At 65.7% G+C, this 26,653-nt stretch overlaps 1 protein-coding gene across 1 annotated transcript; it reads left to right on the top strand.

Moving 5' to 3' along the window:
- The first annotated feature begins 1,170 nt into the window (after positions 1–1,170).
- Ell (elongation factor for RNA polymerase II) lies at positions 1,171–26,653 on the top strand. Its single transcript, XM_042671284.1, has 12 exons — positions 1,171–1,315; positions 15,085–15,132; positions 19,774–19,895; positions 19,974–20,137; positions 20,622–20,878; positions 21,592–21,716; positions 22,370–22,463; positions 22,687–23,134; positions 24,493–24,559; positions 24,637–24,808; positions 25,308–25,352; positions 25,505–26,653. The coding sequence occupies exons 1-12, from the start codon at positions 1,181–1,183 to the stop codon at positions 25,619–25,621; spliced, it is 1,794 nt and encodes a 597-aa protein (XP_042527218.1). The 5' UTR covers positions 1,171–1,180; the 3' UTR covers positions 25,622–26,653.

Here is a 26,653-nt window from a genome sequence, read left to right as displayed (position 1 = left end):
CGGGAGCCTCGGCACCTTCCTCTCGTGCTTCCACGTGGTCTCCCAGCAGGTGCGGGTGGATTTGGAAGTGTGTCCCACGGTGGGAGGAGGGCGGACGGCCACCCCGGCCCATCGGCGGGGGGGGGGGGGGGGGGGGGGGGACGGGGCCTTGAACTTGCAGGCATCAACCTAAAAACGAAGCGCGAACCCGGCCCTCTCCTGTGGTCAGTGCCCGCGATGGACGCACAGGAAGCCTGGCGGGGCCGAAGGCGCGGCCCCGGGTGTCGGGGCGGCCGCGGTGCGGGGAAGGCCAGGGGGTCCGGGCGCAGCCGCGGGGCGGGGCAGCCGTCGGGGCGCAGCCGCCGGGCGGGGCGGGCTCCAGTCCCCCCCAGCCCCGCTCCCCGCGGGGTGGCCGCGCTGACGTGGGCCGGAAGTCCCGGCTGGAGGTTGCACAACTTGTGGCGTCACCGGAGAGCTTGTCAATAAAGCCTTGGCTATCCTTTTCCTGGTGTTTTTTGAGAATGGAGCCGGGCTCCGCGGCGCCTCGGATTCTGCTCCCCGAAGGCTGGCCTGTCCTCGGCCCCGGGGGCGCCGGCTGGCCGCTCCCCAGCTCCCGCGGCCCTGGAAGCCCCGTCCCACCAGCCCATCCTGACACAGCGGCCCCACCGCGCCTCGTTTGCATAACCACGCCCACGGCGTCCTACATCACCGCTGGCCCCGCCTCCCACGTGTTTTGCGGTGGCCGCGCCCCCTCCACGCCTTCGCCGCGACTCTCAACAGACGCCAAAAACGGAAGCCGCTGGGGGATCTTATAAATAATGCATCACGTCAGCGCCCGGCGGGGCGGGGCCGCGGCGCGCCGGGTCCCGTCAGGTCGTGAATAATACATGTGGAGGCGGAGCTTGGGAGGGTGCGCGTGTGAAGGCGGAGCTCGTGCGCCCCAGCGGCTGCTTGTAGCTCTATGAATATGCATGAACGGGCAGTGACCAGGAATTTTTCGTTACACGCAGGGGGCGTGGCCGCTCCTTACGTCATGAATAATACGGTGCGTCGGTGACCCACACGGCCGCGGCCGTTGGCTCTCAAGGCATCGGGGGCGTGGCCGAGCACGTTCATGAATAATGCAGCACGTCGGCGGGGCGGGGCCGGCGCGGCGCCGCTGGAGCCGGGAAGTGGGGGGCGGGGGAACGATGGTCGCAAGATGGCGGCGCTGAAGGAGGCTCGGAGCTACGGGCTGTCCTGCGGGAGGGTGAGCGACGGCAGCCGGGTGTCCGTGTTCCACGTGAAGCTCACCGACAGCGCCCTGAAGGCTTTCGAGAGCTACCGCGCCGGCCAGGTGAGCGGCGCGGGGTCCAGGGCGGCTGCGGGGCGCGGGCCCGCCGGCCTCACGCGCCCCTGGCCGCGGCGCCCGGGCCGGGCAGCGCGGGTTGCGGGCTGCGGCTCGCGGGCTCCCCGCCCGGGCCGGCGGGCGGCGAAAGCGGGCTCCGCTCTCCTCCTCAGCCCCCGGGCCCCGCGGGGCGGCCGCGCCGAGCGGGGAGCGCCCGGCCTCCGCGGGGCCCGGACCCTGGCGGCCGGGCCGGGCCTCGCGCCTGGCGGCCGGGGCGCCCCGCCGTCCGGCCGGCGCGGGGGGCTCGGGCCCGGGGGTTCGCCAGGAGGGCCGTCCGGGCCGGCTCCGTCCGGGGCGCGGCTCCTCCCCGCCCGGGCGACCCCTGCTCGGGCCGGGCCCTCGCTGCGCCCGGGCAGCCGCGGTGTCAGTCGGGGCCGCGCGCCTGGACGCGGCTCGGAGGCTTCCCTTCCTCCGGGCCCTTCCTCCGGGGACGTGCGGGGTCGGCCGCCGGGCCGGGGCGCGGCCCCCTCGGGGATCCTCGGTCTGAGGTGTGACTCGGGCACGGCTGGGTGGCGTGCGCGCGCGTGCGGCCGGGCTCCCCGTGCGGGGTCGCGGCACGGCGGGGGGGGCACGGCGGCGGGGCCGGGGGGCCGGGCCGGGGTGGGCATGGCCGGGGGGCCGGGCCGGGGTGGGCATGGCGGGGGGGCACGGCGGCGGGGCCGGGGGGCCGGGCCGGGGTGGGCATGGCGGGGGGGGGGGCACGGCGGGGGGGCCGGGGGGCCGGGCCGGGGTGAGCATGGCGGGGGGGGGCACGGCGGGGGGGCCGGGCCGGGGTGGGCATGGCGGGGGGGGCACGGCGGCGGGGCCGGGGGGCTGGGCCGGGGGTGGGCACGGCGGGGGGGCCGGGCCGGGGGTGGGCATGGCGGCGGGGCCAGGCCGGGGATGGGCATGGCGGGGGGGCCGGGCCGGGGGTGTGCATGGCGGGGGGGGGCACGGTGGCGGGGCCGGGCCGGGGGTGGGCATGGCGGGGGGTGGGCACGGCGGCGGGCCGGGGTGGGCATGGCGGGGGGCCGGGGGTGGGCACGGCGGGGGGTGGGCACGGCGGCGGGCCGGGGTGGGCACGGCGGCGGGCCGGGGTGGGCACGGCGGCGGGCCGGGGTGGGCACGGCGGGGGGTGGGCACGGCGGCGGGCCGGGGGTGGGCACGGCGGGGGGCCGGGCCGGGGGTGTGCACGGCGGCGGGCCGGGGGTGGGCACGGCGGGGGGCCGGGCCGGGGGTGGGCACGGCGGGGGGCTGGGGTGGGCACGGCGGCGGGGCCGGGCCGGGGATGGGCATGCCGGGGGGGGGGGGGGCACGGCGGCGGGGCCGGGCCGGGGGTGTGCATGGCGGGGGTGGGCACGGCGGCGGGCCGGGGTGGGCACGGCGGCGGGCCGGGGTGGGCACGGCGGGGGGCCGGGGTGGGCACGGCGGCGGGCCGGGGTGGGCACGGCGGGGGGCCGGGGTGGGCACGGCGGCGGGCCGGGGTGGGCACGGCGGCGGGCCGGGGTGGGCACGGCGGGGGGCTAGGGTGGGCACGGCGGCGGCGGTGCACTGGGCCTGGTCCCGGGCCGGCCGGCAGGCGGCGGGTTGTGGACACTAACTCGGAAGGAATGTGGCTCTCTTCCTGCCCCGGACTTGTTTGGCCCCAGAGTTTCCCCGACGTGCGTCTTCCCTGCCGCCGCCGCCCCAGTCGCGTCCCTCCCCCTCCGCCCTGGCGGGCTGCTCCCCGCAGCCTTGGGCAATCTCCTTCCTGCCCTCCTCAGCGCTCCCCTTCGGACTGACCGGGACTGCGCTTTTCTTGGGTATGGGGGGTTCTTGGTTTGTCCCAGGAGTGTCTCCTCCCCCCCCCCCCCCCAGGAGAGCCGAGGCCCCTTGGGCCGTGTGGGGCAGCGGGTGGCAGGCGTTGCCGGGGGTGGTTGTGACTCGTCCTCTGTAAGCTGGGCTTTCCCAGAATCGCCTGGAATCAACGCTTGAGTCAGGGAAAGAAGTGGACTTGGTACCTGGTGGCCAAGCCCCACCCCGGCCTCCTCCCCCCAGCCCGGAAGGCCGGCTGGGCTGCCGGCATCCCGTCCACCGCGTGCCATGCTGCTATTTTTGATTTCGGGTGTAGGTTACATCCCCACAGTAGGCTGGCGCTTCTTCCTGTGAGGGCAAAGGTAGCCACGGGCCGCTAAGCCCTGTGCTGTCCGCATCCTAGCTGGGGTCAGGATGGCCAGGAGGGCTGGCCCCCAGAGCTGCTCTGTGGATGGCCTGGGGGAGTTGAAGTCTGGGGCCATCCAAAAACAATTTTTTTTAAGCTGATGGGGCACTAGGTGTCAGGTTGTCAGTTATATTGCCCTCCTAGGACAGTGGGGGCACTGAGCGGACAGCAGGGTAGTTTGGGGGTCAGCTGGGCACAAGTGGCAGGAATGGCACCATGGAACCCATTTTAAGGTGCTGGGGTTCAGGAAGGTGACCTGAAGAAGTTGTAAAACTAGGTAAATGCCAGTCTCTGAGAGGACTTCACAGGCACATGCTCTATTTTCTGGGGTGTGGAAAGAGTTTTTGTTTTGTTTGTGTGTGTGGTCTTGGGTCTTTTTTGGGGGGTGGGGAGTCATGGGGCTTGAACTCCAGGCCCAGGATCTGTCCCTCAGCTCTTCAGCTCAAAGCGAGCACTATACGGCTTGAGCCACAACACCACTTCCCGTTTCCTGAGCGGCTGGCTTTGAACTGTGATTTTCAGGTCTCAGCCTCCTGAGTAGCTAGGGTTACAGGCATGAGCCACCAGCATCCTTTTTTTTTGTGGGGGGGGAATCTGGGGCTTGGGTCTAGGAACTGTCCTTCAGCTCTTTAGCTCAAGGCAAGTACTCTACTACTTGAGCCACAGCACCACTTCCGTTTTCTGAGTGGTTTATTGGAGATAAGAGTCTCTTGCCAGGCCCGGGTGGCTCACACTTGTAATCCATTACTGAGGAGGCTGAGATCTGAGAATCATAGTTCAAAGCCAGTCTAGGCAGAAAAGCCTGTGAGACTCTTATCTCCAATTAGCCACCAGAAAACAGGAAGTGGTGCTGTGGCTTAAGCGGTAGAGGACTCTCCCCTTGAGCTGAAGAGCACAGGGACAGCACCCAATCCCAGAGTTCAAGCCCCGCAACCCACCAAAAAAAAAAAAAAGCCCCACGGACTTTCCTACCCTGCAACGTCTTGAACTGTGATCCTCAGGTTTTAGCCTCCTGAGTAGCTAGGATTACAGGTGTGAGCCACCAGTTAAACTGAAGGCCTGACTGCTGTCACTGAGCTTCATTCAAGGCTAGTGCTCTACCACTTTGGCCACAGCCCCACTAATGCCTTCCTGGTGGATGACTGGAGAGGAGGGTCTCACAGGACTTCTGCTGCTTCAGATCATGACCTTCAGGCGTTGGCCTCCTGAGCAGAGGCTTATTTAGGGGTGGTAGGAGCTGTGGGGGTTCTCTGGGCCTAGCACAGGGCTGGGGGTGGGGGTTGTTCTCTGGTGCCAGCACTGGGGCAGGCTGGCTAGGAGCCGCTCCACTTCTGTCCCACAAGTATATGAAGTTTGAGCTGTCGCTGTGTAGGCCCGGTGGCCAGCCAGGCAGAGGTGTAGCCACCCGCATGGCTGCGGATTGTCGGGCCCTCCTGGGCCTTGGAGTACTTTCTCTTCAGACACAGAGCCGCAGGTGGCAGGTGCCCATGCCTCTGATCCTAGCGGGAAGCTGGCCAGGGGCAGGCCGGCCTGGCCGCACAGCCCAAGCCTGTGGTACTGAGGCTGTTGGCTGTCTCTCTCTTTTGCTCCATGGGTCATGTTTGCTGGGGAGAATCCCGGGACCCCCTGGCCTCCTCCCCAGGATTTGGAAGCAGGAGTGAGGCTTCTCCCTGGTGGAGAGCCACCTCTCATCAGTGACAAGCCCCTGCAGGGTCCCAGCCTTCTGCAGGTGGCTCCTGGGCTTCCTGGGGTCCCGCTCCGGCTCTGCTGCTCTCTGCACATGGAGCCCCTGCCTTGGGTCCTCCTCCTGCCCTCGGCCCTGCGGCTGCCTGGATGTCAGCACTGGAGTTCGGGAGCCTGCAGCCAGGGTGCACTCACCTGCCTCAGTCAGCGCAGGCTGCCATGCGGGCTGGTCCCGCAGTGAAGGCGGGGGGGGGGGGGGGGGGACGGGATGTGTGGCTAGAAGTCAGGAGACTCGTGAGATCAAACAGGGTGAAGCAGTGGTGAGGCGGCGTGGCACCCCGTGTCTGTCCAGGAGGTGGAGGTGAGCTCCCATGGCTGGTGTGGGTGTGGGGGACAGGACCAGGGGCAGACACAGCCCTGTGAAGCTGGGGGTAGGGCCAAGGGGAGCTGGGGAGCCGTCCAGAGGCCTGCCGTGCCTGGCTGGAGCTGTGTCTGCTGCAGGTGGGTGGCTGTGTGGACCAGAGCCCACGCAGTGGCAGGAACCTTAAGTTAGCTGTTCCCTCCCACACAAGGCCCTGGGAGCTGCTCGGGTCCTTCGCTGGGGGGCTCTGGTGCCCTGTGTTCCAGAGGGGCCGTCCTCGGTGAAGGTCCACTCCAGTGAGTGCTGCCGGCCGGGGCAGCTGCCAGCCGGCCCCCTCCCGTCAGTGGGGGGGGGCTGACGAGGGCTGAGGTCAGGCGCTGTGCCGACAGGACCGTGGTTCCCTGGCAGGCTGACCCTGAGTGTAGGAGCGAACCAGCATTTCCTCCCCTCCGCCCGCGAGCGAGGAGAGGTGACCGGCAGGTGCCTCTCCCAGAGCTGCACACCCCGCGCCCTCCGGGGCACCACCGCCCCGGCCCCACTGGGTGCTTCTCAGGCCCGGCCGGGAGGCCTCTGCAAGAACTGCTTGCTGGGGTGCGGGTCTGTGTCCACCGCTCCCTGCAGGATGGGGGAGTTCACCCAAGGCACAGCCTGGTGTGGGGGACCCGGCTTCCAGTGCCCTGGTGATGTGTGTGAACGCCAGGCAGCCGGCCCTGCTGACTCCTCACCTCCCAGCAGTCAGTCCTGATGTCACAGCAGGATTGTGACATCGCCTGAGACCTGGCCACTGCTGAAAACAAGCCTGACCCCGCCCCGCCCCCACGGCCCTGGGAGGGGCGCCAGACGCCAGGGAGCCGGGCCCTGGGCCCAGTGACCGCGGGTCTGAGCCCCGCAGGAGGCTGTCAGACCCAGCACCCTGCCCCCAGGGACCTCCGGCGGCCATGAGTGGCAGACAGTCAGCCAGGTGGAGTTTGTGTGTGCATCATGAGTGTGGGGAGGGGAGGGTATGTTGAGGCTTGAACTTTGGGCCTCCCCATCATCAGCTTTATCCCTCAAGGCTGGCACTCTATAGAGCCACACTCCACTTTTGGCTTTGGAGATGTGTCTCGTGGTCTTTCTGCCCCGATTGGCTTTAAACCCACAGTCTTCAGCCTCTTAAGTAGCTGAGATTAGATAGGAGCCACTGGGCCCAGCCATTCTGTCAGTTTTCAGTTGGGAGCTACAAGCTGGTGTCCGCACAGGCCTGCCATCCTCTTGGTGCTCAGTTGTTTCCCAGGTGCCGTCTCTGCCAGGATCTCTGGCAGCCTGTGCTGAGCCCTTTAAGCTGAACCTTCTGCCCGGTGGCTGAGCCCTGGCGCAGGCCCTTTGCAGGGACGGTAGGACTGCGCTCTAGCAGGGTGGCAGGTCTCTGTAAGAAATAAATGAATAAATTAGTGCTCGGCCTGGGAGCTTTTTGTTCATTGGACATAGGAGTCTCATGAACTTTTCTGCTTGGGCTGGCTTCAAACCACGATCCTCAGATCTCAGCCTCCTGAACAGCTGGGATGACTGGCGTGCGCCACGGCGCCTGGCTGCGTAAGCTTGAGTCTTCAGTAGCTGTTTTCCATGCAGTGTGGACGGTAGGAAGCCCGTGGCCACTGCTCACCCTCCTGGGGCCCGCAGGGGGCCAGCTGTCCTGCTGTCCTCGCTGCCCACTGGCTGGAGTGCAGGAGGGGTCCCTGGGCTGCCTGGACGGGGAGGCCTCTGCCAAGAGCGTGTCCCAGGCGGGGCTGGTTTGTGGGCAGGGAGTCCCATATGGCTGGGGACAGGGGCTGCAGAGGGGCGGGGTGGGCTCTGCTCTTTCCTGGACCTTGGGACGCGTTTGCATTGCTGCCTGCCTGCGAGGCGGTGGGGCCGGGGGTAGCTGCGGGCATGGCCCCCGCTCCCGCTGTGGCTCTGTTCTCCTGAGTTGGTGGGGAGGGTGAGGTGGCCCTGGGGTGAGAAGGTCAGGCTGGGGTGAAGGCTGTGGGCCCTGGGGGGGGAGTGTGTGCGGTTCTTACCGTGGCACCCTGCGCTGCGTCTGCTGCGTCGGTTCTCCCGCGTGGGTTGGTGTGGCAGCCGCCACTGCCGCTGGAGCAGTTTTCGGGTCTAGCACGGGCGGCGGCCTCTCCTCCGGCTCCGGGAGCACTGTTTCACACAGTTGGGTGCCAGGTCGAGTCCCTGAATCGCAGGCCCTGAGGATGGACGGCGCTGCTGGGTGGCTGTGTGTGCAGCCCGGGGGCCAGCGTCCCCGCACCCACCACTGGGAGCCCCAAGGGCCGTCCCACACGCCCTCTCAGTTGGGGGGCGGAGCTCCTGGTGTCAGCCAGGCCCGAGCACGTGGCGTTCCAGTGTGCCTGGGTGCTGGCCTCTCACCTCACAGCCTCACCCTGGGTCTTGGAGGAGCCCGCCTCAAGCCCGAGGCTGCCGTGCTCAGCTGGATGTTTGAGGCACTGCACACACGCAACACGAGGGCATTGAAAGGGTCCACACCCCTCGTGCAGCTGAGGAGACGTGGACCGCTGGGGTGTGGCAAGGCCTGGGCTCAGCACTTGGGACGTGAGGAAGGATGATAGAAAGTTCAGGCAGTCTGGGCTGTGTTCTCCCGTAACAGCAACAAACAGAACAGAGTTCAAGAGCCTCCGCCCTGTGGACAGGAACGGCAGTCAGCCACTGTGGAGCCACACAGGACCTTCCATACGCAAGCCCAGGGTCCGGAGGCAGCCTCACGCGCTGACAGCACGCCACGTGCACACACTCCACTCGCCCACGCGGGGCGCCAGGACCAGCCACGGGGATGGATGCGCTGTGTCCATCTTCCTTATGGAAACAACCACCCAGCTCCCAACCACGTGACGGTGATGGAGACGCTGTGCATCCTCCCCATGGGAATGACACCCTGCTCCGTCCATGTGGCAGTGAGCCCAAGGACTGTGCCCACCGTCAGGTTGGCTGAGGGTGGTGCCCCCCTGCAGGGTGGTGGCTGTGTCGGTGGGTGCTGGTGCCCAGTGGTCACCTCTCTCCCCTTTATGACGTGGCATCTGGGGAGCAGCTTCCCAACATAACCCGCAGGCCCCGGCACTGCTCTGCCAGGGCAGCGATGAGGAAGAGGGCGGGGGGCGGGGGACTGGCACTCATTGCGGGCGACAGCTGCTTCTGACCAAGCTGGAACTTGGGTGGGTGGGCTGTGGCTGGCCGGAGGAGGACAGCGTCTCCCGCCCCGCCTCACCTCTCCAGTGCCCGCGCCAGCAGTCCCCAGGTCTGGCGGGTCGGCCCTGACCTAGACTTGGATCTTGAATCTTGGAAGTCCCAGTGACCCAGGCCCAGTGCTCTCCTGAGGCCAGGCCTCTGGCTCTGTGGCCAGGGTGTGGCAGAGGCTCAGGAGGGCTCAGTCGCTGTCTGTGGGGCGGCTTCTGTTGATGGCTACGCGTGGGCCCGCATCACGTGGGCCTGTGTCCATGCTTTCCTGTGGCTTATTAGCCTGTGGCTCTGGCTCAAGCCTGTGGTGGGAGGCCCTGTGCTGCCCCAGCAGGGCCATGGGGAGGTCAGGCGGTGGTGACTCCTGGATGCGGGAGGTGGGCTGCACCCCAGGATGGCCCTAAGAGAGAGCAGGGTATGTGGGAGGGCCCCAGGCAGAGAGCTGAGGGTGCCGGCTGCCCACCGGCCTCACATGCAGGGTGCTTGGTGACCTGGTCACTCAGCCCAGGGGCTCTTGCTTCTTGCTGTGGAGAGGGGGGTGTTCAGAGTCCTGCATGGCACTGGCCGTCCCTGCCGGCAGTGTCTGTGCTGCCTGTCAGCCCGGGGCGGCTTGCCGCTGCCCTTGCCTTCTGTCCCATGCGCTTCTGAAGTTACAGGTTGGGCACGGTGCCTCACTCAGGAGATGTGAGCATTGTGGTTCACAGCCAGCCTAGGTGGGTTCACGGCCCCTGCAGCACTGTGCTGCCGGCCAGCAGCCGCCCGCCCGCGCAGGAGGGCAGAGCGAGGCCCCGAGGCCTGGGCTGTGTGAGCTGGGCACAGGCTGCGGCCCAGCCCTCCGCACCCCCGCCGGCCAGTGGAGGACCACGGCAGGCTCTCATGGCCTGTTCCTCCTGTGGCCTCTGGCCACCACAGTCACCCTGCTTCCGCAGCTGAGCAGAGAAGAGCTGTTCCTGGACTGAACTTGTGGCCTGCAAAACCACAGTAATCATAACAGCCTCCGCTAGGTTGAGATGAAACTTCGGAGTTGGAAGTGAGGAGACATGGTGGTCTTAACTTTTTTTTTATTGTTTGGTGCTGGTCCTGGGGCTTGAATTCAGGACTGGGCCGGTCCCTGCACTCCTCAAAGCTGGTGCTCTACCACTCAAACCATAGCTCCATTTCCAGCTTTTTTTTGTTGGTCGTGGGGCCTGGGTGCTGTCCCTGAGCTCTTCAGCTACAGGCTGCATTCTACCACTTGAGCCACAGCGCCACTTCTGGCTTTTTCTGCTTATGTGGTGCTGAGGAATCCAACCCAGGGGCTCATGCATGTGAGGCAAGCGCTCTACCACTGAGCCACCTGCCTAGCCCTGACTTCCAGCTTTTTTATGGGTAATTGGAGATAAGAGTCTCACAGGTGGGGGGGGGGGGGTTCCACCCAGGCCCAGAGTTCAAACCCCCAGACCGACCAAAAAAAGAGTCACATACTTTCCCTGCCCAGGATAACTTTGAACTGCGATCCTCAGATCTCAGCCTCCTGAGCAGCTGGATGACAGGCATGAGCCCTGGAGGCTTGGTCTGGAGAACCAGTTCTCGTGCTAGCTGGTGGGCATGCAGCAGCCTCGGTGCCGTCCTGCCCCCATCCAGGTGGCTCTCAGGATGATGCTGGGCATGGTGTTTTTGTGGCCAGCCAGCAGGCAGCCCTGGGGGGCACAACAGAGCCTCTCACCACAGCCGGGCCTGCCTGCTCCCTCCCTCCCTTCCTCCCTCCCTCCCTCCCACTGTCCCTCTCTCCCCTCTGTGCCCTCCCTGCTCAGCTTTCCCTTGTGCTGTCTGCTCTGTGTACAGACTAGGGTGACTCCGGTCACTTCAGGGAACAGCCCGTAGCAAGGACAGCCTAGGTACCAGCACAGGAAGGGGCACGCATGGTGTCCCCCAAGCTGAGCAGAGGGGATTCTGCCCTGTCCATCTATGGCCTCACTGACCATCCCCAGCTCCCGGGAGCTGCAGCCCTGGGACTCGTGGGAGCGTGGAGCGAGGAGCAGCCTGGGAATGGCAGGAGTGGCCTTGCCCGCTGGGCTGGTCCAGCACAGCCTCCCGTGCTGCCAGGCCCTGCTCCCTGGGTGTCTTCTCCACACCACCCTTGGGCGGCCTGGGGTTCCCTGAGAAGCCACAGGGGGCTGCAAAGTCCTGGTGGCGAGGCACGCACCGCGGGCGGCCCCAGGGTGACGCGCCCTCAGCCAGCTGCCTCTGGCTTGTCACTGGGAACCCTGACCTGTCATCTCTGTTCAGTGGTGGGTGGTGAGGCAGCCGAGGCTGCTGCTTCCCCTCAGCATCTGTCCCCTCGGCAGGCCAGGGGGTGTCTGGACCGGGCACGTCCCTCGGGGCTGGGAGCGGGCAGGTAAGGGAAGGCCAGTGAGGTGTTACGAGGAGGCCTGGCCGGGCCGGCTGTGTAGCTCTGCAGGAGGAAGCCTGTTGTGCTGTGGCCCCCAGGCTCGGGTACCTGCTGGCAGTGGTCATCCATGTTGGGGGACTGGGGTTTGTGGAGCAGGGCCATGGGGGTGCTGTGGAGTGGTTACTTGAGTTGGCCCCGTGAGGTAGGTGGAGGGAGTGGTCACCCCAATGCACCTTCCCCCGCGTGCGCTACGCAGGGGGAGATGTCCTGGGGCCTCTGGGGCCCAAGCCTGGGCAGTGTGTCGGACCCCACGGGGGCCACCGTGGGCATGCTTGGCGCGGTACAGCCCCAGAGCTTCGCTCTGTTCTGTGCCTGCTGACCCTGAGAAGCATGCAAGCTCGTGGCAGGGTGGTCCCGTGGCCCTGGCTTCTGGTGTCCAAGTGGACACTGTCTTCAGTCTGCTGCTTGGGTGGGTGACCGCTCCCAGCTCTGGCTCTCAGCGGCCCCAGCCTCTGTCCACTCAGGTCCTGCCAAGAAGCTTCTGGCAGTCCCTGATGGGTCCCTCCCACCCCAGCCACCCTACTGCAAACAGGTGTTGCCAGGAGCCTGCTAGCCAGGCCGCTGGCTTCAGTGTGCATGTGTGTGGCTCTCTGCCTCCTAACGTGGCAGACAAACTTGAGGAAGCGCAGGCGCTCTCCTCCCCATGTCTGGCAGCCAGCTCGCGTAGCGGGGCCACGCTGCCTGGCAGAGGGGGCATGGGAGCCGGTGGGCAGCCTGGGCTCTTGGGCCGGCGGCTGTCTGTATCAGGCCATCTCTTCTGTCCCCACAGGTGTGTCTGGGTCGGAGTGTTTCTGACATAATCCCAGATGTCTGTCCACCTTGCCCTTGGCCCGTCCACCGTGTGACGGGACACGTCTGTGGGCATGCCCTGCTTGCACGTCCTCCGGCTGGGGGTCACGGGGGCCTGCCCTCACCCCATTGCCTGGGCATGGGCCTCTGTGGTGCCTGAGCTGGCGGCCTGCGGGCTTGCGGGGTCCCCTCCTGTACCCCTCACGCGAGGCGGGGGCTGCAGGCCCGGCCCGACGGGCGCCCGCGGGCTCTGCGCTCTGCGCATGCCCGGGCCTCCGCCCCGCTCCAGAGGTCCAGGCTCCGGTCCCCGGCGGCCTCACCGCGGCACCGCAGGCCCGCGGCCACCTGCTGCCCCTGCCACGGGCCAGTTCGCTTCTCCTTCCAGAGCGTTCTCTGTCCCTCGCCTCTTCATCCCCAGGTGCCCGTGGTGCCGAGGCCCGTCCCCCGCACCCCGTCTGGGGCGCCCGCGGCCCTGGCCTGCCCCGGGCTCTCCAGCTGACCTGCCGCGCGCTCTCCAGCTGACCTGCCGCGCGCTCTCCAGCTGACCTGCCGCACGCTCTCCAGCTGACCTGCCGCGGGCTCTCCAGCTGACCTGCCGCGCGCTCTCCAGCTGACCTGCCGCGCGCTCTCCAGCTAACCTGCCGCGCGCTCTCCAGCTGACCTGCCGCGCGCTCTCCAGCTGACCTGCCGCGGGCTCTCCAGCTGACCTGCCGTGGGCTCTCCAGCTGACCTGCCGCGGGCTCTCCAGCTGACCTGCCGCGCGCTCTCCAGCTGACCTGCCGCGGGCTCTCCAGCTGACCTGCCGCGGGCTCTCCAGCTGACCTGCCGCGGGCTCTCCGGCCTGAGGGCGCCATCCGAGTCGGGCATGCGCAGCGCTGCCCCCATGCCGGCGGGGCGCGCAGGCCGGAGAGCACGTTGTGGGCAGCGCGCGCAGGGATCACGCGCAGGGCAGGCCGGAGAGCACGTGGGCAGCGCGCGCAGGGGTCACGCGCAGGCCGGAGAGCACGTGGGCAGGGCCGCAGGGGTCGCGCACAGGCCGGAGAGCACGTGGGCAGGGCCGCAGGGGTCGCGCACAGGCCGGAGAGCACGTGGGCAGCGCGCGCAGGGGTCACGCGCAGGCCGGAGAGCACGTGGGCAGGGCCGCAGGGGTCACGCACAGGCCGGAGAGCACGTTGTGGGCAGCGCGCGCAGGGGTCACGCGCAGGCCGGAGAGCACGTGGGCAGGGCGCAGGGGTCACGCGCAGGCCGGAGAGCACGTGGGCAGCGCGCGCAGGGGTCACGCGCAGGCCGGAGAGCACGTGGGCAGGGCGCAGGGGTCACGCGCAGGCCGGAGAGCACGTGGGCAGCGCGCGCAGGGGTCGCGCACAGGCCAGAGAGCACGTGGGCAGCGCGCGCAGGGGTCACTCGCAGGGCAGGCCGGAGAGCACGTGGGCAGCGCGCGCAGGGGTCACGCACAGGGCAGGCCGGAGAGCACGTGGGCAGCGCGCGCAGGGGTCACTCGCAGGGCAGGCCGGAGAGCACGTGGGCAGCGCGCGCAGGGGTCACGCACAGGCCAGAGAGCACGTGGGCAGCGCGCGCAGGGGTCACGCGCAGGCTGGAGAGCACGTGGGCAGCGCGCGCAGGCCAGCGCCACGCCTCGTGGCCGGCCGGGCCCTGTGCGGGTCCCGGGCGCCGCGTGCCGGCCCTCGGACCCAGCGTCCTTTTGTGTACCGAGCCTGTTAACGGCCGGACGGTGTTGCTGCGTGCGCATGCGCCTTCGTGGTCCGCTGTCAGCGACCAGACCACGCGCGCGTGTACACAGGTGGCCGGCGCCTGTCCCGAGGTTCCACCCTGTGAGGCCGGAAGGCCGGTCCCTGGGGTCAGCTTCCTGCGGCCGGCCCTGGACGCGGCTGGGGCGCCATGCCGGCTTCCGGGGCGGGGCTCGGCTGGCAGGTGGCCGGCCGCGGTGGGGCTGCCCGTGCCCCCGGCCTCAAGCGCAGTCCCTGGCTCCGTCTCCGCCGCCCCGCGCGGCTTGCCTGGCTCTGGGAATTCTGCACCTCGCGCGGAGACCTGGTGCGCCGAGGGCCCGGCCGCCCTGGGGACCCGGTGCGCCCAGGGCCCGGCCGCCCTGGGGACCCGGTGTGCAGCTGCATGGAAAGCCCCCCGAGGGCTGTGCGTCCCAGCCGGGCCGGCGCCAGTGCCCCTGCTCCATTTTCATGCGCGACCACTGTGCCACGCCTCCAGCTCTGATCTTTTGCTGATTCACTGGAGGTAAAAATCCAGATTTGGAGCTGGGTAGGTGGCTCCGTGGTAGAGTGCTCACCTCACACGCATGAGGCCTGGGTTCGATTCCTCAGCATCATGTAAGCAGAAAAAGCCGGAAGTGGTGTTGTAGCTCAAGGGGTAGAGCGCTTGGCCTTGAACTGAAGAGCTGAGGGAAAGCGCCCAGGCCCAGAGTTCAAGACCCACAATCGACAGAAAAAAAATTGCAGATTTGTTTGTTCAGGCGGGCTTTGAACCACCATTTTCAGGTCTGATTTTTGCTTATCAATGTCTGCCTGTCTGCTGGGCATGTGTGCACCCCCATACCGCAGGGCTCAGACAGGTGCTGTCTGGAAGAGGCTGGTGTCCTGGTGATTGACCAGGCTGTGCCCTGGGGCGACCCGTGAGATACTGAGAAGTCGGCTTGAGGCCCATGTGGTAGTGGCGAGATATGGCCCCCCTTCCGAACATGCACGTTTCTCACTGCTGCAGGCCAGGGCTCTGGCCGCAGTGTGCGGAGCTCTGACCCCTGCTCTGCTCTCCCGAGGCCATTGCGCCTCTGCCCACTGTCTGCAGGGGTGGAGTGGGAAGGGCTGCCTGCGTTTCCGCCCACCTCTCTTCTCCACCTCCTGTAACACAGCTTCTGAGGGCATGGAGTGGGCTCCCAGCCCCCCAGAGTTTGGGCCTGCTCCCAGCCTGCCCCTGGGCTGCCTCAGTATTATTAACACCCCAACCATGTGTCCACCAAGTCACAGGCAGTGAATGGTTTGTCTTCTGAGGCAGGTCTTTCATAATGAAATTTTCCATCTTGTGTTTTGTAGGACTCCGTGTCACTGCAGCCATCTATCCGATTTGAAGGAAGCCAAGGGGTGAGTGTTTGGGCTCTGGGTTTCCCAGAGCTGGCCACACTGGGGAGAGCTGAGCTCCCACAGCCCCTCAGGGGCCCTCTTGCCATGCTGGTGCCCCCAGGCTCCCACACCCCCAAGTTTGGGTGGGTCGGGGTTATAGGGACTCTGGAATGGGCTTCTTTCTGAATGAACATCTTACAGAATTGCCAGGAGTGGACCATGCTGGCAGGGCTCATGGCTCATTCCCTACCTTTCTTGGTTATGTTGGGGTATGTGTGTTGGTCCTGTGGTTTGAACTCAGGACCTGGGTGTTGTTCCTGAGCCTCTCTGTGTTCAAAGCTACTGCTCTAACAACTTGAGCCACAGAACCACTTTTTTCAGTAGTTTGTTGGAGATAAAGAGTCTCACAGACTTCCCTGGCTTTGAACCATATCCTCAGATCTCAGCCTCTTGAGTAGCTAGGATTACAGGCATGAGCCACCAGCACCCAGCTTGGTTGGTTTTTTGTTGTTGTTTGGTTGGTCATGGGGCTTGAACCTGGGACTGGGTGCTGTCCCTCAGTTCTTCAGCTCAAGGCTAGCACTCTTACCACTTGAGCCACAGCGCCACCTCTGGTTGTCTAGTGGTTTATGGAAAATACGAGTCTTATGGACTTTCCTGCCTAGGGCTGGCTTTGAACCCTATCTTCGGATCTCAGCCTCTGAGTATCTAGGATTACAGGCGTGTTTACTTGAAGTTGTTGGTGAGCTGTCAGTCCCTGCCAACAGCCTAGTGAGGGCCACTCCAATCCCTGAGCCCGGGGAACTGCTGGCTGGGGTCTTCAGGAAGAGCATCCACACAGAAGAGGCTCCATGTAAGCCGGGCACCGGTGGCTCATGCCTGTCATTCTAGCTACTCAGGAGGCTGAGACTGAGGATTGCAGTTCAAAGCTAGCTCGGGCAGGAAAGTCCATGAGACTCTTACCTCCAATAGAACCACTAGAAAACCAGAAGTAGCACTGCGGCTCAAGTGGTAGAGCGCTCGCCTTGAGCTGAAGAGCTGAGGGACAGCGCTCAGGCCCAGAGTTCAAGCCCTATGGCTGACCAAAAAAAAAAAAAAGGCTCCATGTAGCATGTTTTTACCTCCTCTCTGGGGTCACCCAGCCCGCTGGGATCCTCAAGGAGTCCTCAGGAGCCTCAGACCAAGCAAGGTCATTTCTACCTGTGGCCTGCAGCCAGGTGGGGCGGGCTGCAGCCAGGTGGGGCGGGCTGCCTGCACGCTCGTGGCCACCAAGGAGGTCGTCCTGACGATCCCCCATCTCATCCTTAGGTGATGAGATTGCTCCTGTGTGTCAACCTGGCCCAGCCCCATAGCGCCCCCTGGTGGCCGGCAACCATGTTGCCTGGCTGTGCCACAGCCCTGACCCGGAGCATAGTGTTGAGCATTGTGTCCGTGCTGTGTCTTGATGTGGAGCCTGAGACCCGTGTCCCCACGGCTGCAATGTTGGCCCAGTTGCTGGTGACAGGCACTGAGGCTGGGAGCACTTGGCCGGGCCTCTCACCTCTCCTGAGCCCACTGGTGCCTAGAAAGCCGGGCAGGGTATGTGGCTGCTGCGCTAGCTCATTCTCTGGAAGCTGTGAGCCAGCCTAGTCTCTCAGGGAAGGGACCAGGAGGTCTGCGAAGTCACCGGGCCACCAGCACCCTGGGCTCAGTCACTCAGGGCCCACGCAGGTACGGTGGTTCTCAAGACCACTGGCCACCTCTCATGTAAGGTTGGCAGAGTAGAGGGCAGCCACACTGGGCAGGCCAGGCAGGCACAGGCCGAGGGCCTTCAACCACCGCAGGTGCCCACACCCAGGTTCCGGTTACCGCCCACAGCCAGCTACGCCCCACACCCCACAGGCAGGTGGGCCCTGGTGTGCACACAGCGTGTGGGGTCACACCACAGCTTCTGGCCCAAGTGTGGGCTCTGTCTCCGCAGCCGGCTGTGAGGCTCGGCTTCCTCACCTGCGTGCTCACAGCCCGGTGCTGGTTGCCACCCTCGGCAGCGCTGAGATCCAGCGGTGTGGACCACCGAGGGGGAGAATCAGCACACCCGGTGTTCCTGTGCTCATCGCCGAAGCACACCACCCCTGCCGCTGTGTCCCTTCCAGAGCATTCCACCCCTAGAGAGAAGCCCTGCCTGCAGCATCCACCCTGTGCCCACAGGCCCTCTCCTGCTGGGGACTGCGCTGTAGGCAGTGGTGGACACCATTGTCCACCATGGACACCATGGTGTCGGACATCACAGCACCTCTGCTCAGTTATCCGGTGCTTGCCAGTCCTCCACAGAGCGGCCACCCAGGCCTCTCTTCACCTCCTCAGCTCTGGTTTACACTTGCTAGGCAGGCACTGCCACTTGAGCCATACCCCTAGTCTTTTATGCTTGAGTTGTGGTGTTTTGGGGGTTTTTTTGTTGCTGGTCGTGGGGCTTGAACTCTAGGCCTGGGCGCTGTCCCTCGGCTCTTCAGCTCAAGGCTAGCGCTCTACCATTTGAGCCACAGCGCCACTTCTGGTTTTCTGGTAGATAATTGGAGATTAGAGTCTCCCGAACTTTCCTGCCTGGGCTGGCTTTGAAGCAAGATCCTCAGATCTCAGTCTCCTGAGTAGCTAGGATGACAGGCGTGAGCCACCAGTGCCCAACTCCTTTCTCTTTTTCATTTCTTTTTATTATTGTTTTGGGGGGGTCCAGTCATGGGGCCTGAACTCTGGGCCTGGACGCTGTCCCTCAGCTCTTCAGCTAGCACTCTACCACTTGAGCCACAGCTCCACTTCTGACTTTTGGTGCTGAAGAATCAAACCCAGGGCCTCATGCACGCAAGGCAAGGGCTGTACCTCTGAGCCAATTTCCCGGCCCCTTTCTCTTTTTAAGTGTTGGTCCCAGGGCTTAAGCTTCAAGCCTGGGCACTCACTATTCCTGAGTTGTTTTTTTTTTTTTTTTTTCCTTAAGGCTAGCATTCTATCACGAGTCACAGCTCCACTTCCAGCTTTTTTGTAGTTCATTGGAGATAAGAGTCTCATGAAGCTGGGCACTAGTGGCTCATACCTGTAATCCTAGCTACTCAGGAGGCTGAGATCTGAGGATTGCACTTCAAAGCCAGCCCGGGCAGGAGAGAGTGTGAGACTCTTGTCTCTAGTGAACCACCAAAAACCGTAAGTGGCGCTGTGGCTCAAGTGGTAGAGCGCTAGCCTTGAGCTGAAGAGCTGAGGGACAGCACCCAGGCCCAGAGTTCAAGCCCCATGACCAACCCCAAAAAGTAGGAGTCTTGGGGCTGGGAAAGTGGCTCAGTGGTAGAGTGCTTGCCTTGCATGCATGAGGCCTGGGTTCGATTCCTCAGCACCACATAAACACAAAAAGCTGGAAGTAGCTCTGTGGCTCAAGTGGCAGAGCACTAGCCTTGAGCTGAAGAGCCGAGGGACAGCGTCCAGGCTGAGTTCCAACCCCACAATTTGCAAAAAGACAACAAAAAAAGCAAAAAAAAAAAAAAAAAAAAAAAGTAGGAGTCTCATGAGCTTTCCTGTGTGGGCTGGTGTTGAACTGCAATCCTCAGAGCTCAGCCTTCTGAGTAGCTGGAATAACCGACGGTGTGAGCTGTGGGTGCCCAGCACTTTAGATGTTTTGTTTGTTTATTTGGTCGGTCGTGGGGCCTGAACTCTGGGCCTGGGCGCTGTCCCTCAGCTCTTCAGCTCAGGGCGAGCGCTCTACCACTTGAGCCACAGTGCCACTTCCGGCTTTTTCTGCTTCTGTGGTGCTGAGGAATCGAACCCAGGGCCTCATGCATGTGAGGCAAGCGCTCTACCCCTGAGCCACCCTCCCAGCCCCCTTCAGGTGTTTTCTGTTAGGGTCCACACAGAGGCGGCGCTAGCCGAGAACGGGGCTGGTGGACACTTTAGCCCTGATTGTCCTTTGCATGTCCACCTGTCCGGTGTGCGAGAGCGCCGCGCTCCTCCTGTGACAAGCTGAGCTGAGCAGATTATCCAGGGCTTTTCCTGACCCTCGCTCCTTTCCAGGAAGGGCCTCAAGTCCCAGCTGGGGGGGGGGGGTGGAGCCGCTGGTGGCCTTGCCCGCAGCGGGTGAGACTGGACAAAGGGAGCCTTGAGTGCCGGAGCATGGGCCGCAGAGCTCTGCCGGCGCCTGACTCCTGGGGCCCAAGGGGAGGGGAGTGCAGCTCAGGGCACATCTTGGTTGTTGGCCTCTGTCCTGGCCAGGACTCAGGCTGCCCCATGTCCCCACCACACTCCACGCTCGGGAGCCTTTCAGTCCACGTCACCCACTGCTGTCCTACCCAGAGGGACACACAGAAGGGCAGGTGGCCACTTCCCCTACGGCAGCGCGTGGTTCCCCTGTGCCAGGCAGTGGCCGACGGCCCTGTGCTGGCCAGTGTGGGCACTGAGGACCCGCTGGCTCTTGGAGGAGTAGCTGCCCACGTGGAGAGGGGCCTAGCAGCTGGGGAGCTCTTCCCAGCCCCCGGGGGCTGCCCTGTGCAGCCTGCCTTCCTGTCAGCTGTCCACAGCCACCCAAGGGGCCCCGGGTCAGGTGACGCTGAGCCTGCACTACCGAGCGAGACCCTGGCCCAGCCTCGGGGTTCGGGGGGGGAGACACTGCGGTGCCCATTATTGAGGCATGGGACCCCTCTTCTCCAGCACATCTGTGTGCCCCAGCCCGACTGCCCCGAGGAGCTGCGCACCTTCTCCTTCTACCTCTCCAACATCGGCCGCGACAGCCCCCAGGGCAGCTTTGACTGCATCCAGCAGTATGTCTCCAGGTGAGCCGGCCGCTGCCCCCCCTCCTGGCACCCTCCCCTTCCCATCCCCCTCCCCGCCTAACTCCCCCGCCCCCACAGCCATGGCGACGTCCACCTGGACTGCTTGGGCAGCATCCAGGACAAGGTCACAGTGTGCGCCACCGACGACTCCTACCAGAAGGCGCGGCAGAGCCTGGCCCAGGCAGAGGAGGAGACGCGCAGTCGGGCCGCCATCGTCATCAAGGCTGGAGGCCGCTACCTGGGTGAGCGGGCGGGGTGCCGGCGGTGGGACCTGGTGAGCCTCCTCCTGTTGGGCTCGGCCTGGGCCTGTGCCTGTGGCCCTGTGCAGGCTGGCCTCGTGTCCTGACTGGTGTCGGCCGTGGTGAGCCTCCTCCTGTTGGGCTCGGCCTGGGCCTGTGTCTGTGGCCCTGTGCAGGCTGGCCTCGTGTCCTGACTGGTGTCGGCCGTGGCAGGTGCACCGAATCCCACACCACCACACAAGCCAGCACCTGTGGTGGCCAAGCTCCCCTTCCCAGAGTAGCACCTGCCGCACCGCGCTGTGCCTGAGCCGCAGCCTGGGGTCCCAGCACGTCCACAGGCCGGCTTCGGAGGCTCCCCACACTCCGGGCAGTGTGTTGAGGTTCACTCGTGTGAGCTGCCCCTGTGAGCCGGCCGTGGGCTGCTTGTGCACCCGGTTTGTGCCAGGCACCACACCGGCCCCCCCCTGACGCCCAGGTCTCCTTGTAGGCAAGAAAGTCCAGTTTCGGAAACCAGCCCCAGGGGCGACAGACAACGTGCCCTCCAGGAAACGGGCCACTCCCATCAACCTGGCCAACGCCATCCGCAGGGGCGGGGCCGGCGGCGTGGCACAGAGGCCCTTCCGGGACCGCGTGGTGCACCTGCTGGCCCTGAGGCCCTACCGCAAGGCTGAGCTGCTGCTGCGGCTGCAGAAGGACGGGCTGGCGCCGGCGGACAAGGAGGCACTGGACGGCCTGCTGCAGCAGGTGCGCGCCAGGCGGGCGGGCCCTGGGCACCCTTAGGTCTGCTGTGGGGCAGCTCCCACCCTCCCCAGCCCTGCCCGCCTCTCCCCAGCACCCTCCCAAGGCTGTCCTGGGCAAAGGGGCTGCCAAAACCCCAAAGACCTCCGCAGATGCTGCTTCCTAATGTGGTTTGGAATGGTCTTGGAGGTTACAAGGCCTGCATGGGAGACGGACCTGGGGCCTCGGCCGGCAGGGACGGGCACAGAGTTGGCATCTGAGGCGGTACCCGCCAGCGGCCGGCACCCTTTGCCCACGGGCACTGCTGCTTTGGAATGCAGTCCGCCCTGCACTCCTGTGGGCGTTCGGTCCCCCCCATCGTGCCCCTGGGGGTTGGGGACGTTGGTGGCTGTTCACTGACTAGACACTAGGACCAAAAAGGCTACCGCCCGGCCCCATTCAGCTCCCTGACAGTCCCTGCTCCGCCTGTGCACACGGACACACGCAGTTACGCAGCTCGGAGGCTACGTGGTGACAGGCCTCCTCTCCTCAAAGCCCGTGCGGGCCAAGACTGACTCGGCCCACACGCAGGCCACGAGAGCACATGACAGCGCATGCGTGGCCTCAGCTCCGGGAAGTGGGCAGCCTGGGTCACGCCTGCCCTCGCCCTCTGGCGCTCACCCAGCTCTGCTCCCACCTGGTGTCTGGGTGCTGTCCCATGACCCGGCCCTGCCTTGCAGGTGGCCAATGTGAGCGCCAGGGACGGCACATGCACGCTGAGGGACTGCGTATACAAGGACGTGCAGAAGGACTGGCCCGGCTACTCAGAAGGGGACCAGCAGCTGCTGAAGCGGGTGCTCGTCCGGTAAGGCCCCAGGGCCCATCGGGTCCCCGCCCCCCACCCCTGGGCTTTGGGGGGGGGTCCCCTGCAAACAAGCACACACCCTCAACCGCGCCCCCTAGTGGGTGAATGAGGCCTGAGGCTCCCGTCGACCCAGAAGTGATGCTTCAGGACCAGAGGCTGTCTGTGGCACGTTTGGTGGTGTTGGGTGTCCGCTCTGGGGCTTCACCTCGGGCCTTGTGTTCTTGGCTTTTGCATCCAAGGCTTGCACTCTAGCTCTTGGGCCACAGTTTTCCTGCAGACTTTTTTTTTTTTGCCAGCCTTAGGATTTGAACTCAGGGCCTGAGCACTGTCCCTGGGTTTCTTTTGCTCAAGGCTTAGTACTCTACCACGTGAGCCACAGCGCAGCTCTGGCTTTCTCTGGGCATGTGGGTCGGGGCCCTGTGGCTGGCTGGGCCTAGGAGAACCCCACACGGGCTGTGTGCAGGCGGCACAGGCTGGCGTGGCCCCAGGCGTGCCAGCGCCACACCTTCTGGTCTGGTATAGCTGTCAGATGACCTTCCTGGTCCTGCTGCACCCTGGGACCCCCCCCACCTGCCTGCTCCCCCCCCACTCCCCCCCACCTGCGCACGCCTCGCTCCACGCAGACCTCAGGGACCCTGTTTCTCTTCTGCTAGGAAATTGTGCCAGCCTCAGACCATGGGCAGCACGCACGGGGAGGCCCCTGCCTCCAGCCCACCCCGAGACCCGAGCAGCGCCTCACCCCCACAGGTACCCTGCAGGGTGCGGGGGTGGGGGGCAGGCCAGCCAGGGACGGGCCACCGCTGAGCCTCACTCAGACTGCCTGGCGCCACACCGCGATCCCGGAGTTACAGGCAGGGGAGGGGCAGGGTGCCACGCATGCCACAGCCAGGCTGCATCAGGCCTGGATGCACAGGCGCGTGCACGGTGGGGGGGGGGTCCCGGCCTCTAAGGGTGTGTCCGTCCCCTGCAGAAGCGGCCACAGCCCCCGGACTTCATCGATCCCCTGGTCAGCAAGAAGCCCAGGATCTCACACTTGGCGCAGAGAGCACAGCCCACCCTCAACGGGAGGCCGGGGGCGTCCAATGGTCGTGAGGCTCTGCCACCCGCCCCCACCGAAGGCCCGGCCACTGGCGTGCCCCCGCCCCCGCGGGCCCACGACCCCCTGGCCGACCTGAGCAACGACCTGGGCCACAGTGGTCAGGAGTGCAGGCGGCCGCAGGCGGCCCCGGCCCCTGACCCCCACCCCGGGCTGCCCCTGCTGACGGACTTGGCCCAGCCGGGCCGGCCCCACGGGGGCCCCCACAGCAAGGCCAAGAAGAAGGCCAAGAAACACAAAGACAAGGACAGGACCCCCGAGGACAGGCGCCGAGCCCCGCTGCCCATGCCCACCCCACTCACGGCGCCCTCCAACACCCCTGGTAGGTGTACACAGCCAAGGCGCCCAGCCTGCCCAGAGAGCCTCCGGAGAGTCAGAGCCGCCGCCGTGGCCCCCAGCAGCCTAGTGAGGACCAGGGTGTTGGGGGCCAGGGTGAAGGGACCCCTGTGGGGGCCCCTGTCTCGCCTGGCAGCAGCATGTTTATGTGCTGGCCACCAGAGGGCGCTCTGCCCTGTGCGGCGGCTGCTGCTGGGGGGGGACGGCGCCAGCAGCTCCAGAGCACACACCCCTGCCAGCCAGGTCTGGGCGCTCAGCCCCCCAGGACCATGCCCGCGGCTGCTCTGCATGTCTCCAGACTCCAAGCTGGCTACAGGCGCAGTGGTGTCTTTAATGCGGCTGGAAAGATGGGGTGCAGGGCCCCTCACCCGGGGAGGCTCATGGAGAAGCCGAGGGATGCAGGTGTGGCTCTGCGTTGCCGTCCACACAGCCACCCGTGTGCCTGCCGGCCCCGGTGGGAGGCGGCCCTGGCCAGGCTGCGGGGCTCCCGCTGCGGGAGGCGGGCTGCGGCCACCCCGGGGCTAGCAGCTCAGAACCCGCCACCGGGCCAGCCTCCGGTCCTGGCCTGAGTTATGTCCTCTGGGTCTGAGCCCCACAGCAGAGTGCAGGCTTCTCCTCAGAGCCAAGGGGCCAGGGAGGGCGCCCCCCGCCCATGGGGATGAGCCTGAGAGCACTGCAGCGCGGGGCCATGTGCCTGTGAGCCCAGCCCGGAGAGGTGCAGGCAGCAGGGCTTTAAGCTCCAGGCTGGCCTGGGCTGCACAGCAAGGTCCCATGTCAAAATGACGTGAGCTGGGAAGGCCGGTGCCCCCACTGACCAATGCCACCCCGGCCTCTGCCATCCCGTCCACGCCCCAGCTCTGCCTGAGGACTGGCGCCGCCCAGGGCCACTGGCCTGGACAGCCGCCTGCCAGAGGTGCCCTGTCCCCATCCTACGCGGCACCGCCCCAGCAGCCTAGGTCTCACACTGGCTCATGCGTGTGCGTGTGTGTGTGCGTGTGTGCATGTGTGTGCAACTGCAACCTTTACCACATGGCCAGTGGAGGCACCGGCTGAGCCATCGGCCCTGGATATGCCCACACCCGCTGTGGTCTGAGGTGAGCAGGGTGCTCACACCCACACCCGCTGTGGTCCAGGATGAGCAGGGTGCTCACACCCACACCCTCTGTGGCCCTGGGGTGGGTTGTGTGCCCACACCTGCTGTGGCCCCGGGGTGGGTTGTGTGCCCACGCCCGCTGTGGCCCCGGGGTGAGTGGACCGCCCATACCTGCTGTGGCCCCGGGGTGGGTTGTGCGCCCACACCTGCTGTGGCCCGGGGAGGCAGGGCTGAGTCAGTGCTTCCTGCAGGTGTGAACGGAGATGTCAGCAGTGCCGATGTCCCCGTGTCCACCACGGACACACCCGACTACTTGCTGTGAGTATGGGCGCCGGTGCAGGACGGCCAGGCTGGTGCGCGATGGCCAGCATCGAATCTGGGGCTTCTCTGCACAGGAAATACGCCGCCATCTCCTCCTCGGAGCAGCGCCAGAGCTACAAGAACGACTTCAACGCAGAGTACAGCGAGTACCGCGACCTGCACGCCCGCATCGAGCAGATCACACGCCGCTTCACGCAGCTCGATGCCCAGCTGCGCCAGCTGGCCCAGGGTTCTGAGGAGTACGAGGTGGGCAGGGGGTGGGCGCAGGCTCTGGTCACCTGCAGGTCGGGTGCATCTGCAGACAGCTCAGCTCCACCAGCACCCGGGGGTGGGGCGGGGCGGGGCGGGGCGGCGCTGTTTGGTGGCCCTTCCTAAAACAGGATGGAAAGCACCAGGGGGAGCCGCTGGGCCTACAGACTTGGTGCCCTTGGATGGAAAAATGCCCACACACCCCAGGGTAGGGCCGGGCCAGGCCTGGCCTCTCTGTTCACACACAGCACAGGGGGTTGTGCCAGGACGGAGCTGGCTCCAAGCCCTGGAGTCAGGGACTTCACCTACTAACCCCGCAGGCCCCAGAGTCCCTGGCATGGTAGACGTGCCCAGCTCTCCAGGCTGGCCTCCGGGTCACACCCTGTCCCCTGCCCTGGGTGCCCCTCCCCTGGGCACGCCAGCTCCTCCCCGGGGGGGAGGGAGGGGGTAGCATCAGCTTGTTTCTCGCATCAGCTTGTTTCTCCTGTTTCCGCAGACCACTCGGGGACAGATTTTACAGGAATATCGGAAAATCAAGAAGGTGAGTGTTGGGGTGCCGGGAGTGGGGAGGCCGCCCTGGCCCCAGCACGCTGGCCACCGCGAGGGTTCCGGACTCCCTTCTCCAAGTTGGCTCGGGCCTGCGGTCCCCAGCACGGCCGGAAGGCCGTGGGTGACGCCGGCCGCTGTCCACAGACCAACACCAACTACAGCCAGGAGAAGCGGCGCTGCGAGTACCTGCACAGCAAGCTGGCGCACATCAAGCAGCTCATCGCCCAGTACGACCGGCGCCAGCTGCAGCCCTGGCCCTAGCCTGGCCTGCTCCCGCCCAGACTGGCCGCTGCCTTTTCTAGTTTTCTACCAAGTCAGCCACTTTGAGCTGCTGCGAAAGAGACTCCAGTCTATTTTTGTACAAAAGAGAACGCAAAATCTTTTCTAAACCTGTGCCTCCCTCCTTGGATGCCCAGGTCCGGTGCCGCTGGCCCTTCTGCAGTGTTACGGCCTTGGTCCTGACTCGGGCCCAGCGGGCCCAGCTGCAGCCCCGGGCCCACAGCCGGATCTGCCGTGCAGGGCCTCAGCCGGGGGTGACACGGGAGACTGTGGGCCTCACCCCCAGCTCCTGCCCGCTTCACACTGGCCGGGCCGTGGTCTCCCTTCTGCTGCCCCAGCTCTGCCCCTGTCCACACATGGGTGGGCGCCATCCCGTGGAGTCACACAGGCCTTGCTCTCAGGGAGGGATTGAGGGCCCCGGGGTGGGGTCTTGCCTGCCCTCTCTGGGGTGCAGGCTCCGCAACACCCCAGTTGCTGCTTTGTTGCTGTGCCTATTCCCCATGTGCGTGAGTGTGCGTGTGTGCGCGTGTGTGTATGGACCCTCCCTGAGCGCGGTTGGGAGCGTGTCCTGCTCAGGGCCCAGCCGGGACAGGAATGCGGAGGGTCACACAGGCCGGGCCGCAGCCGGGGGAGGCCGGGCAGATGCGAGCGGCGCTGTTTCTGTAACCCACGGGTGGCCCTGTGCCTTCCAGAGAGTGGGGGAGGCTTCCTCTCCATCTGGCCACGCAGCTGGGAAGTTGTGCAGGCCCCCCTCTGCGGGCCCAGCTTGTTGGCCGAGAGCCAGGGCACCCCCACCGGGTTCTCCATTGTCTGTCTCCTGTCATGTCTGTCCGTCTACCGGTGACGCCAGCCGGTTCTGCTCTAACTTATTTAGACTGTGGAGAACCCCTTTGAGCCATGACGCCGGGATCCAGAGCCTTCACTTTGCCAAATGTTACAGTGGAGCGCCGCGGGCACCGTCGCTTCCCGGGGTTTCTCTAAAGATCAGCTACAATAAACCGCCTGGACGCAGCA

The sequence above is a fragment of the Dipodomys spectabilis genome, unplaced genomic scaffold (genome assembly GCF_019054845.1).
Source record: "Dipodomys spectabilis isolate Male_0828 unplaced genomic scaffold, ASM1905484v1 ptg000609l, whole genome shotgun sequence".
NCBI lineage: Eukaryota > Metazoa > Chordata > Mammalia > Rodentia > Heteromyidae > Dipodomys > Dipodomys spectabilis.
This window is presented reverse-complemented; position numbering and strand designations above follow the sequence as displayed.